This window comes from Oreochromis aureus, linkage group 14 (genome assembly GCF_013358895.1).
Source record: "Oreochromis aureus strain Israel breed Guangdong linkage group 14, ZZ_aureus, whole genome shotgun sequence".
In the NCBI taxonomy this organism is placed as follows: Eukaryota; Metazoa; Chordata; class Actinopteri; order Cichliformes; family Cichlidae; genus Oreochromis; species Oreochromis aureus.
This window is the reverse complement of record NC_052955.1, coordinates 39297040-39311041: the sequence shown is the minus strand read 5'-3', so window position 1 is coordinate 39311041 and position 14002 is coordinate 39297040. Positions and strand designations below refer to the sequence as shown.

Genomic DNA, 14002 nt, shown 5'->3' with positions numbered 1-14002 from the left:
GAAGGGAAATGGTGTTACAGACAGAAAAACATAGACTTTAAATTCTAATGGGATCGTATGGAGCTGAGCAACTTGAGATACTCATTATACAAGTCTGCTGCTACACATCTGTTTATGCTACACTATATATTTTCTGCCAGATTAGTGGATTTAATCCTTTAACAAACACTGCAAAACAGCAGTTTACTTACTTTTCTGTTGCTTATAGAAAAGTGCATGCTACACTTTGAATCACTGTGTAGCACAGAGCAGAACTTTTTAGATATAAAGTGGTGAATTCAAAGGCATCAATTATTTGTTATTATTTTTGATATCTGCAGATCACTAATACATCTTTTTAATACTTCTAGATCAAAACTATAATATTTATTAAAGTTTAATATTTCCTCCAATGACGGCAACTTTAGGGAACAGGGTGGGGGTTGGCTATAATAACCATTTGCTGGTTAGGAAATAATATATTTTACTACACATGCAGATTTAGAGTATGTGGAATAATGAGGCATTGTATTTTTAAGAATTCTCCAGCCTCCTAGTTTTTGTATATGTGCCCAAAGCCATAATTTAATCCTCTGTGACATTCACACATACTTCCTGTTGCCTATTTAACACAATATGAACATGTTATATGTTCTTAACAGTGCCTGAAACAGATCTTTTTCTTTTCTATTAAGTTGGTTACTCACAGGAAGATTTCTCTGTTTGTGAATGGTGGTTCCCATCTTGGTTCACTCAGTTTCTATTTAGGTGATATAAAACCTGGATGTAGCCAGTGAAAGCGAACTCAACGTTTTAAAAGAAATGGGGTTAATCGGTTAAATTATGATTTAAAAACTGCATTTTGTATTTACTCTGGTTATCTTTGTCTGACATTAACATTTGTTTTATGATTTAACTTTGACAAATATGGAAAAAAAAACACAAAAACAGAAGAAACTGACAAACACTTTTTCACATCGTATCTTCTGTGGATTTGTTCTCCAGATAAACAAGCAGGAGTCAGTTAAAAACAGTAAATCGTGATGGTGTCTTGTGTCGCTGCTACAGTGCAGCGCTGTTATTATAAAGCTCATGGTGATCGCTGACAACACTTATGGTGCTGCTGTTGGGGACTCCTCTGTGGAGTGAGGGCACTTAGAGGACAGGGTGCTGCAACAGTTGTGAGAGGCATTTATTGTGCAGCATGGCAGGGCCAGTGGTGTGGGTGAGCAGTTGTAAGGCAGTGGAGATGATACGGGGACTTGCTGAGGGGAAGTATTTAGGGAACAAAGAGGGAATGATGATATTACAAAAACATGAAAGTTTAATTCTGCTTCCTCTGGAAAAAAATGGGAAATGATCCCAAATGTGTCACAAATCCACTGCTGCACTAAAACCGCTTTGTTCCAGTGTCACAGTCGATGATGTAGGCATGTCTTCTTCATGGCATAGAGATATTACCAGATCTTAATTGGGAAAGTGAGCCCTTGTTTACTGGCCACACTGGGATGGTGAGCTGGGCTTCTGTACCGAGTTTATGTGGATCAAAAGATCAGATTTCAGGTTTAGTGAAGAGTTAAAGATGTTTATTTATGGCATGAAGGTGTTTGTTGGGTGTAACAGTGCTGCAGTGATTAGCACTGTGACTTCAAAGCAATAAAGTCCTGGGTTCAATTCCACACCCACTGTGGTGTTTTATGTGCCTGTGTGGGTTCTCTCAGGCTTTCTCCCACACCTCAAAGACCTGCTTGTTGGGTTAAATGTTGATTTCAAATTGGTCGTAGGTGATAGATAGACTCACAACTCACGACGTGTCAGACATGCGCTTCTGGCAATGATTTAACACTATACGGGAAAGATTTGAAATAACTGTAATGCTATAAAAGTGTTTCTGCCTTTAGTATAATCACATTGAGATCTTATCAGGAGCATAAGGACAGCGTTTTTATCCCTTTTCTCTACAACACACACCTGTGTCAAAGCTTCTTTCCTAATACACCGCTCTCTGCTCTGCAAAAAGTGCATAAAAAATACAAAATCTTAAATAACCAATGAGGTACAATAATCACATAGCAGACATACTATCTGTACATGCTGAATACTGATAATACAAAGAAAAGGAACCAAGGTTAAGTAAGTTATTTAATTATTCATATGGAGATAAAAAATATCTCCAAGCCCTATTTCATTGTTGCTGGTCTACAGTCAGGTTACCGTGAGTGAGTGTCAGTCAGTGCCACTCAGTTTCATCTACTATTTATGTGATGAAGGTTCTTGAGCATAGCTACAACAGTGAGTACAGGTACAGAAGGAATGACATTACTCCATTAGACTACATCTGATCTTTATAAAGGTGCAGATTTTGGAGAAAACTATATTTTCTTACCACAAAAACCCCACATGTGATCTATCAATCTATACTCTGATGATGTGCACAGATTCTCTGAAAGCTGTTGTATTGTTCTAAGCTATTCTAAAGTGAAATGTAATGTTTAGTCATGCTTAACTCTGATTTATGGTAGCTGAACCTCCCCAGAACCAAGCTCAGACAACTTAACCACAACACTGTCAAAACCATCGCATTAGCAAGCAGAGGAACACACCCTGCTTGGTAAATCACATTCTCTGTGGCTGCTGATGTGCGGGAAAACGCTGACAGCCAACTTCATTTTGAAGGTCCACAAGTTCTTTGAAGGGCCAACTGTAAAACATCGTGTCAGGGGCTCGGCGGTTGGGGGTTTTGGCAAATGACGATGACAGAAAGGCAAACAAACAAGTTTGGAGGGTTTCTCTAAATGTTCTGGGATGACTGTGTGATGGGCATGGTGGGAGAGGGAAGAGAGGAAGGCAGGGTTACAGAAAGGAGTAAAGGAAGACATGGGAGGAACGACTGGAATGGTTGACAATCTGCAAGTGGGACTGAGAAGTGTAAATTAGAGATGTGACGAGATAGAGATATTAAATAGTAAATAGATGAATAGGAGGTGTCACGACTAGGCCAGCACTTGGACTATTTTTGGGCAGGGCTTCTGACAACTCAGATTTAACCATGTATTGTAAGCCTATCTACAATGACACATGTAACCTGAGGTGTGCAAATAAGCATGCTGTTCCCAAACTGGACCTGGGAACAATATGCTTATTTGCACACCTCAGTTTTGAACACATCTACATAATCTTGCACATGTCTTTGTCCTGTTTTGTCTACAATATCCTGACTCATAACTTGAACCTGGTATTCAGTACCTACAGCACAATCCACTTTGTACTGTCTCTGTCCTGTCTTTGTGTACTGTACATAGATATAGTTAGTAACAGTACCTTTTTAGCTCTGTATTTTAGCCAAATTTAGCAAGTTATTATTTATTTGTAATTTCTAGTTTTATATCTCTTGGAGATGTATTTCTTATATTCTTATAATCCACCTGTATACTGTGTATATTGTTGTAGTGACAATAAAGACCTTGAATCTTGAACCTGACAGATGGCGATCCTGAACAGACGCTTGTCTGGTTGGGAAGTGTACCATACAAATGTTTTAGTTTTCATTCCAATCTTCATCCGTTTGCTTACTTCAAGGTAGGAGTGAAGATAAACAGTGGGTCATCAAAAACATGGAAAATAACTACAATTGCAATTACAGTAGTGACATTAATTACTGCACAAACCTGAACTAGTTTAAATATAGAGCACAATGTTTAGTTTTCTAATTCTTTTCACAAACTAATATGCAAAGTACAGTTACATGATCAAACTAAGCTGATGTAATATTAAAGCTGACAGTCGGGAGATTTTGCAGCTTTATAGGATGCTAACCAAAACTACTGAAAAAAAATGGTGACATTTAAAATGAATAAATGCATTTGGATATATACCACTTTCTTGCAAATTTAAGAAACGCAACAATGACACAATGTAATGAACGAATCGTGCTTGCTTTGTTTATATTCCTGGTCTAGCAATATCTATTTGAATTTGCCTTGCAGTCACATTATGGTGCACTAAAGAAGAATATGTGATGTTGGGCAGGAGATTGGCACATTTTCATCATGAACAGGACCGAGTTCGACGCTACGCTGAAGCTGATGTTCGTCTACTCATTGGCCTAAAATGCTGAGTGACCCTGGTGCGGGGTCATTTTCTTCTCAGCCCTGCTGTCCTCCTGGGTCAATGCTACACTGTCCTGGGGAGAGGCAAGTGCTTGCATGAATAAGTAAAGACCGTTGGGGGACCAAAGTCCGTTGGCTGACGTTTCCACCCCACTGAGTTTTAACACATTAGGAAGCCCCACTGCCAGTAATGAGCCAGAGACAGAGGGATGGAGATGAGGGCTATGGTGGGTGAGAGAGAGAGAGAGTGCGCTCACATCCTCAGAGCATAACTCCCCATGCACACTAGACTGTGTCACTCTCAACCTGTTACTGTTGTGCAAATGTTACTTGCACGTCATGCGAAAAAGATGGCGGCCCTGATTGGTCACCTTTTATGTAAAATGCTTCATAATTACAGGGTAAGGAAGATATTTTCTTCAGTTTTTTCATATAAATCACGTTAATATCCACTATAGCCAGCAGACAAACAGTTTCATTTAGGTACGACTGTTAGTTCCTACTAACAAGCACCACAAATGAGATAATACATGGACAGGTTTAGATATAAAGTCTTGTGGGATTATTTGTTGTGCTCACATCTAATTAAGCTAGCTCGGCACCGCTTTGTTGGAGCAAACTTTATGAGCAGTGAAGCTGTAATTAAAATAGAGGTTTCAGGTCGTTTCAATTCACTGGATGCTTTCAGAGGATTCATCGGGCTCTGACCAAGGGAGTTCATACTGTAGCCAAGGTTGTGTGTTGTTCTTTAGAGAAAGAATGTGTGTGTTTTCTCCTCATGTCAGCCCCAGTGCCCCTGTGCCCTGGCCTCTCTTCCTCCCCCACTGTGTGCGAGTTTATTCACAGGAAATGCAGGGGAGCCTCATGGGTGGCTGGGCTGATGCGAAGTGACGTGGCGTCTCCAGCGAGCCAGGAACTTAGCATGTCAGGCAGGTCAGCACGGGGCAAGCAGACAGTCGATAAAATATTCAATACAGCACTCCCAGTTCATGGATCTAATACCTCGAAAAGCCCCCCTCCAAAATCCAGAGGAAAAAAAATCATCTTCTCTCCGAGCTCTTCTCTTCACACCGGTTGGCTGGGTGGGTTTATCAAATCCGGGGTGAAAAAGCCTCCTGTCAATGAAGATCTAACCGAGACTGGTAGCAGAGCTGGAGTGGATACATCTTTGCAGGATGTCTTATGGATTTCCAACCCCTCCCTTTTTCCATTCTAGGGAGGGAAAGCTAACCTTATTCAAAGTGAAAGTTCAAAAGTGCGCTGTGACCTTTTCAAGCCTGGGCAACGGTCGAACGACACTTTTGGTCCTTTGATTTTTATTCCAGAAAAACTCTCCAGGTTGATTTTGCTTGTACTTTCTGTGCACTGCATCTTCCCAAAGCCCCGAGGACGAGAAGAAAACATACGGCAGAGTTTGACAGTGTAGTGAGAGGAGTCTGGAAGGCTGGGCCCTGGAATGTCTCGTGTCACTTTAGCGCAATCAGCGCTAATCCCAATTAGTATCACTCAACTGCACCGAGGGCGCATCACATCAGCTCAGCTTCTGCTTAGACAGTAGCCCTCCGTGGACCGGGCGGATACAGTGAAACACCAGCTGCTATCGGCCTGTTTCGCTGATTAACCCAGACACTAAGATGTTGTTGCTGTGTCTTTTGACTCCCGAGCCGCCGCCGCCTCCTCCTTCTGTTGTCTTCGGGTAGCTTCCGTCTACTTACATTTTTAACAAGCATCTCCTCTGTCTCAATCTCTTTTATTGTGTCGTCTGAGTGTGTGGTATTTTATTACTTACACTGCATAGATTGGTTGAGTACACTGGATCAGTGTTACCCACTCAAACGGTTTTCCTTTCTCCCTCTGAATAATTAATGGAAATGGATGTTTAAGGACAAAGGCAGTGAAGACTCCATTAAGAGGCAAGATGTTGAGAGGTGCTGACTTCATCATTGAGGTTGTTAGCGCCAGAGTTAGCGATTCAATTCAGACAATATTTGAAGACAGGCGTGGGCCTAGAAATACTCTACATTTCTGATGACAAAACAGCAAACGGCACTAAGACCTGGAGCCACTCACTCTTAAACCCCATATCGTCTTAGCGGTCGACGAGATTTCTGGCGTATAAGCTTTCACTGGACACCTGCATGGGTTCTGGGTAGCCTAAAACAGTATTTGTACCAACAAGCTAGCGTGGACAAGAGGGGTAGGGTGAGAACGCAGCTTTTACGGAGCACAATTGGGAGCTAACCTAAGTGATAAAAATAGCTCGTTTTGGCTGTAAGGGATTTTGTTTTTGCTTTTCCAAAGGCACGTCATAATACATCCCAGAGTTTCAGGGCCCAGCAGCTTTCAGATACCTATAAATAAATGCTTTTCTGAGCTTCACTTTTCTCCCTCTTACTCGCAGACACACGCTGGAGCCAAAGAGATAGACTTTTCTGATGAAAAACATTCCAACACGACCGGCGCCATGAAAGGGAACTGGATGGTGGTGGTAAGGCTTTTAAGAAGGACTCGAGCACCATTTTCACTGCCACCGTTTTCACAGAGAAAGAAGCCCCCTGCACTCTCCGAGGGTTTAGTCTGCTGAGTTGCAGACAGATATGAGCTACACTGTTCTTGAACACAACATGCCCCAGACTTTAAGAAGCAATGAAATTTAAACCCTCACTTCCTCATATGTTTTGGGGGTCAAGAGCAGACTTCTGTGTCCTGGCTGTCCTGCTTTTACGGTTAGAGACAGAATAAGAGAGACTCTTACCATGTGACGCAAGCACTCTTTTCTAGTCTTACTGACCACCCAGAGGATACCGGGAAGGAAAGCCTGTGTGGGTGAGGGAGAACATGCAAACTCCACATAGAAAGACGTTCTAGCTGGGTTCTAATCACTCCACTGCCTTTCTCCTTACCTTTTACTGAAGTTGGAGGTGTTGAGAAATAAATAATAGAATAACTCTAATAATTCTAATATTTCGTCTTATCAATGGCAGTTTATAAAGAGACAAAATTAATGATGAGCAGAACTGAGTTTTAGTTTCAGCGTATTAGTGTGGCCATCCACAACAGTCCCAGTTTCTCATGCACACACACAAACATCAAAATAGCACAATTACACAAAAAGAGAGTGGGTAAGAATAAGAATAGTAATCAAAACTAAAAACTAATAGTTCTAAAAGTATTTTATTGGCATAATTTTTGGAAGTTATAAGAGAAGAGGCTGGTGTTGCTGACTTCAGGAATGCTGTCATTTCAGAGTTGTAAACGGAGTTGGCCTTCACCAACAATGGGGCATATTTTGTGAGACGCTGGGAGTCAATAGCAGGCGTCCGCCGTGACAAAGGGCCACTTCTCTGGCTCCGTGAGAAAGGCATGTTAGTTCAGCTCTTTGATACAGGACACTGTTTCTCTGACCACCATTCATTACCATGTATAACAGGCAACTCAATGGACATTACGCATTAGGCATAACTTGGGACTCCTACACACAGGCTGTATTATGAAGGCCCGAGAATCGGGCTTCTCTAAACACTCCTAGGTGTCTCATAAAAACGAGCTTCAAGAGTAACAAACAGCCGGCACGAGAAAAAAAAGTCCTGTGTTCTGCGTGTTCTCGGCTGGATTCGACTCCACTGCCGAGACACGAGCTGTCTCCAAGCCCAGGGCTTTGGCAGAGCATCGGAAGAATAACATGGCAGAGGCATCCACATTTGTTTCCACTTATGTTACATGATCTTTAAGAGCCTAATTTGAACAAATCCCCTGGTTCAACCGCACACTGTACTTTCAGAGAAGGCTCTTAACATATGTACGCTGGGTGTTAATGTCATGCTCAAAGTAAACAGCACAGATGGTCAGGGCTGGGTAGAGCACACCCTATTTCTGGCCTTAACTATGTCTAGTCTTTTATTAAGAAACCATATGAAATGAAACGAGAGCTACGAGGTCTGCTGTGACCCTGTCATTTCTCAGTTGCTGTAATACGTTTCCAGCTCAGTCTCGCAACTTTCTTCATTTTATTATTGAAACCGTTATCGTCACCATTTTGCAGCATAGAAGCTAACATCCTTCATCGTATAGCAATAAACTCTAACACTAACAATACAAAGCAGATAGCTGCTGCGGAGCAAATATAAAAGCTAATGCAGACCTGATTAGCTCTGGCTTCAAAGACTGAAACCCCAGCAGTTCAAAACTTCTGTTTGTAAAAGGCAGCCAATCAGACGACAGTTGGCTTAAAGGACGAGGAGCTAAAAACAATGTGTTTCACTAGTACTAGTACTACGATAGTACTTTTAAAATATTTTTTAAAAGTAATACACCCAGAATGAGATCAAACCAAACAAATTTAGCAGTCCTTCACTGTTTGTGGCCTGTGGATGTTTTGTTATTTCCCTTTTAGCCTTTAACACACTCAGCACAGCACAGATCATTAAAAGCACCATGTGAAAGTCAGGACGTGAGGACGATGAAACAGTGCTTTTAAAAGCTGACAGAGAAGTGAGTGCTAGCACACTGCCCGGGGCTCTTTAACCACAGGAACGCTCCACTTTTTTTTTTCTTTGGTTTTGTTGCTGAGACACAGAAGTGTGAGAAATCGAAGCAAAAAACTTCAACCCTTGTCCCTTACATGGAGGGCACACTGTGGCTCCACACCTTACTAAGACTCCAAAAGCTTTGTCCTTTTATTTCCAAGCAGCCCCCTCTACCTCTCCTCAGCTCACTGTGCTTCATTTCCCATTGCGATGTGGGTGTGTCTTTGGATCGCGGCACTTCTTCCAGTGCAGCGCGAGTGTACCACTGCTGTGGGGAATGCCAGCACCGTGTCAAAAAAGGAGGAAGAGGGTGAGGAGAAAAAAAGGGAGAGAAAAGGTGCTGGTAAAACGTTAATGCCTTGTCCTGTTCGATATCCATATCTTTGGTCAGGAAACATCAGCTGCCCCTCCCTGCCACGCTCTGATGCTAGAATACGTGATGTTGTGGGAGTCAACTTTCTGTCTTGTCTGTTTTCTGTGTCCCAAACACAGCAAACAGAAACATTACATGTTTGGTTAGTCGCCATGCATGAGGAGTTCCTCCACCCTGTTGATGTGTCGTGTTTATATTACCTTCTTGTTGGAGCGTGAGCATCCTCACACTCTATTAGTCCCACCTTTGGCCATTTTGCAAATTTTATGCATATATACAACAGACAAGGGTGACTCACAATCTATATATGAGCCTGCAAGTCTACCTGGGCTATAGCCTTGAAAGTCATAAGACACTTCAGAGACCTCTCACACCAGGAGGGGACCTCTTATTCCTGTTTGTCTGGTCTGGGGTAGAGGTCACATAAAGTTACATGAAAGAATCCTCAGGGTGGCTGGGAGACAAACAGGCTGGGATATGGATGTGTGTGAAAGAAAGGGGCTGGAGGTGGTGGTGTGTGTGGAGGGCGGGGGGTGTTAGGGTAATGTCTGGCAGATGACAGATCTGTGAATTCTTTCCTTGTGCCCACAAGGCAAAAGAAGTCGTGGTGTGGCGGTCACATCTTCAGAACACTTACAGTCTTTATCCCACTCTTCTTCCCCCATCCTGGGGGGCTCAGCCTGCTGATTACAACATAGAAGGCTATTCAGCAGCTGCCTCCTCCTCCTCATCTCCCTTCCTTTACACAGACATAACTGTCCTTCACTCTTAACCGATCTCCCCCTTCCTTCTGAGACGATCTGAAAACATATTTTGCAGTGGTGCAAACAGAACGGGAGGGGTGAAAACAAATGCCGGCCTGCTCAATTTATCGCATGGCACAAAAGCGGTCAGTTCAACGCCTCGTCCCACTACAGCATCACACGGTCTTTTAACCCCCCTTCCCCACCGGCCTCGCCCACCTCAAGACCAAATGATGCTGGATGATACAGCAAAACCGCACAGAGGCACATTCTAAGACACTCTGCGTTTGACCCAGACAAGCCACCCAAACACAATCTCTCTTAACACTTCAATCAAATTCTTCCCCGCTGCACTGATAGCCCCGCCCTGCAGACCGACGCTGGGCTGGCGAATCGTGCACAGTACAATGTGTGTTTTCATCCCCCCCTCACCCCCTATCCACTCAAGCCTGCCTGGCTTTAAACTGCTGTCCTTTTGTTCAAGACAGTTGTAGTCCATGTGTCTGTGTGTAGATGCATGTAGCAGTGGGCTGCTGGGGGCAGGGACAAGGGGTAACTGAAAAAGGGCAGCTAACAAAACTCAATTGTCCTCAGAGTGGTGGTAATTGCATTTGATTAAAATAATGACAGGGTGTCGGGACAGAATGGAGGGTCCCTTGGTGGGAGTGTTGAGGGCCTGACACTGAAACCGAGGAGGAGAGAGTGACATAGAGCACTCACCTGTATCAGCACATGAGACCAGGGCACAAGGACAACACCACATGGAAGAGAGAGAGAAAACAGCTCAGTCATGAAATGATCTATTATATATGGCAGAAGTTTGATTTGGCATTTAGTAACAATTTTATACAATATTTCCTTTGCTTACAGGAAAGCAGGTAATTCCATGGAACATTGTCTGTGAAGGTTCTCAGTCATCCAGGTCATCGTAGTCAAAGGAGTTTGCAAAGAAAAGCATCTGGACTTCTTTGAGTTGCTTGAAGACGTTTCACCTCTCATCCGAGAAGCTTCTTCAGTTCTAAGGTCAAATGGCCGAGAGTCCCAGATTTAAACCCAGTGGGAGTATCCCCCCAAAGAGGGACAAAGGACCCCCTGGTGATCCTCAAATCACATGCGCCAAGGTGTGAAAGCGGGTGTGGGACCTAATCAGCCAGGGTTTCGGGTGAGCTCATTGTGAAACCTGGCCCCACCTTGTCATGTGAATTCCTGAGGTCAGATGGCCCAGGATGTGAGTGGGCGTTAAGGCGTCTGGGGAGGGAACTCAAAACTGGATTATAGATGGCAGACAGTTGGTGTCGTAAACCGCCACCTCTGTTCAAAGATGGTCGCTCACAGTGGACATAGATGGCCTCTTTCACTCCTCTTTCAAACCATCTGTCCTCTCTGTCCAAAATGTGAACATTGGCATCCTCGAAAGAGTGACCTTTATCCTTAAGATGCAGATGGACTGCTGAGTCTTGTCCTGTGGAGGTGGCTCTTCTATGTTGTGCCATGCGCTTGTGAAGTGGCTGTTTGGTCTCTCCGATGTAGAGGTCTGGGCATTCCTCGCTGCACTGTACAGCATACACCACGTTGTTAAGTCTGTGTTTTGGAGTTTTGTCTTTCGGGTGAACTGAAGAAGCTTCTCGGATGAGAGGTGAAACGTCTTCAAGCAACTCAAAGAAGTCCAGACGCTTTTCTTTGCAAACTCCTTTGACCTCCATGGAACATTGTGACATCCTTTAAAGTGAGTTTAAGAAAATAATCCCAGACAGATAAAGTGGTCAGATTACTGTTAACAGTGTCCAAACACTTATCAACCCGACAGCATATATGACAGAAAATAAGGGAAAAAAACTAAACAAGAGGCCCGTTTCCTCTGCCGTCCAAAAGAAGCAGATTCTAGGGCCGCGTCTCTGAATACATGTCAGGGCTGTGATAACCCTAAAAACTGTGGCATTCGCCACCTTCATGGTTAAGTTTAAATAATTAAACATACTGTTAAGTTCAGGGAATGATCTTATGAGACAAAGAGTGACAAGCAGTCACACACCGTGTTCACCTATTCAACTTCTACTGTTGCTTTGGTTTTAATTACCGTGAAGAATTTCCATACATGGCTTGTTTTAGGTGTTTGAAAAAGCAGTGTTGATGTATTTCTGGCAGTCTGAGAGGACTGATGCAGAGACCTCATAATATCACTCTTGCTCCCTCTTTCTCCACATCAAAACGCAAACTGCTTTCAGGCAGTAAACTCAAATACAGGGCAGCATGAGCCTCCACACTTAGCCATTCTGTCCTTTGCTGTGACCTGCAGCGGCTGGCGGCGTTGTTAAACAGCCTCTGCTTTTGATGCGCGCCGAAGCCAGAGAGAATGAAAGGGATAGAAGCTTTACAAGTGGTCCGACAGCACAAAGTGTCTCTGCTCTCTGTAAAAGCAGCGCTTAGGGTCAGAACGGGGGACGAGAGAAAAGAAAAGAGCACAAGAATAAGAAAAACAAGTGTGCGTGTGCGTATGTGTGTGTAGGAAAGAGAGATGTGTGTTAAAGCCACAGAAAATATGATTGCCGGTAGGGATGTCAAGAGTCTCTGAAAGGAGGATGTCTAAGCTGGGCTCAGACTCTCATCTCCTCACACAGCCTCGCCCTTTCCCAGCATCGCTCTCTTCATTTATCCCTTACACCTTCACAGGAAGTTCAGCTTGGCCCTGGAGCAACTTGCCCCTCCTCCTCTCCCAACAACACAATCACAGCAGTGGTTCACACAAAAGGAGAGGCAGCAGTGAGTGTGTTGTGCATTAAGGGTCACAGAGATGTCAATGAGCCTATGAGGTTCTGTGCCTGTCTTCCAGAACGGAACATCCCTGCATCGCACATGAATCTGTAGAGGCACTTTAGGGTTCGCTCTAGTAATATGTGACCATGCTGACATACAGATAAACAGAAACATATTATATTTCCACCAGCAGTGGTTACTCTTCCCTGTTTCCCTCCAAATGCAAAGGTAAAATCCTTTTATAATGGTGGCAAGGCAAGTGCTCAACTTTTTTATTCTTAGCTATTATGTTAAGTTGGGTTAAACTGGATTTGACTGGGCACGTTGGAACGTAATAACAGTTAACACAATTAAAATAAGATTCTCAATTTTATTTCTCCCAGACTTTTTCTCATGTATCACAAATACATGTTTAATGGACTTCCATTTGATACTTTGTAGCTTCCCTACTGTCGCTCCTTTTTTAGGCAAACAATGGAGCGGGACTCGCCAACCTGGAACAGCAGAAAAAGCAAACTTCTAACACAGCTGATGTTAGTTTTCATCGCCAAGTAGTTTAACTTTTTAAGCTGAAAACAAACTTGAAGGAGTGACAAACTAAGTGAAACCTGCCTCACTGAGAGGTTTGAGACATGGTTACTCTGGAATGAACGGACTGTGTTCTGGACCTTACTGCTAACCAGTCCCCAGGCGTTAGCTTGAGTTGAACAGCAGCTGAACAGATAGTGAAAAACAAACAAACGAAAAAACAATGGAAAATGGAGGAAAAGGCATTTACAAAGACAGGCTACTTGGTGGGTAAAAAAAGGTTGTGCATCCTCAGTGTGTGGGTGATGTAGCAGAAAATCTGATAACCATCAATCACAGGTTAATGTAATGTATAAAGTAGAGAAAGAAAGTCATGTTGCCGTGTTCTCTGTTGACTGTAGTACATATGAGAACTGAAGCAACAGGGTCCTGGGCTCGAGTGGCTGGCTCGGGCCCTTCTGTGTTCTCTCGGGTACTCTGGCTGCCTCTCACAGTCCAAAGACATTACTGTTGGTTAACTGGTGATTCTAAACAGGATGTAGGTGTCAGTGTAAGCGTGAATGGTTGAATGTTTCTCTGTCGGCTCTCTGACACACTGTGCAGGGTGAACCCCACTCCAGCTCCCACTGTGACTCTGAATTGGATAAGCAAAGAAAATGAATGGATGGGTAGATAACAAATGAGACCTTGATCTGAACTTGGGTAAAGCCCTGTCAGGTTATCATTGTGTTACACTAAGGTTCACTAAACACTGACCAATACTCTAGGAGGAGTCGCGATTCCTGTGAATTGTGGACAGACTTGTGAGGGATGCCCCACCATGGTACAAGCTCACTGCTCCTTTGCTAGCATCCCAGATTTTATGACAACCAAGGAGAGACGGTGGGAAATTTTTATTTTGTTACAGATGTAGACAACTTTTCATTGATTTTCCAAAATAAGATACTGGCACTCAGTGAGAGTCCTTCTGGAGCTATGAAACAAGCGTCT

At 43.4% G+C, this 14002-nt stretch overlaps 1 protein-coding gene across 3 annotated transcripts in view; it reads right to left on the bottom strand.

Annotated features, from left to right (window-relative positions):
• bcas3 (BCAS3 microtubule associated cell migration factor) overlaps window positions 1–14002 on the bottom strand; it is a 316950-nt gene that overhangs the window by 113482 nt on the left and 189466 nt on the right. The window contains exon 23 of one of the 3 annotated variants that reach the window (XM_039622793.1): window positions 8785–8882. The exons of 1 other annotated variant lie outside the window; for it this stretch is intronic. In XM_039622793.1, the coding sequence (XP_039478727.1) occupies window positions 8800–8882 (83 nt within the window). In that variant the 3' untranslated portion in view covers window positions 8785–8799. Of the gene's footprint in view, window positions 1–8784; window positions 8883–8913; window positions 10451–14002 lie in introns of those variants that run through there. One more of the 3 variants, XM_039622792.1, reaches the window with a different exon arrangement.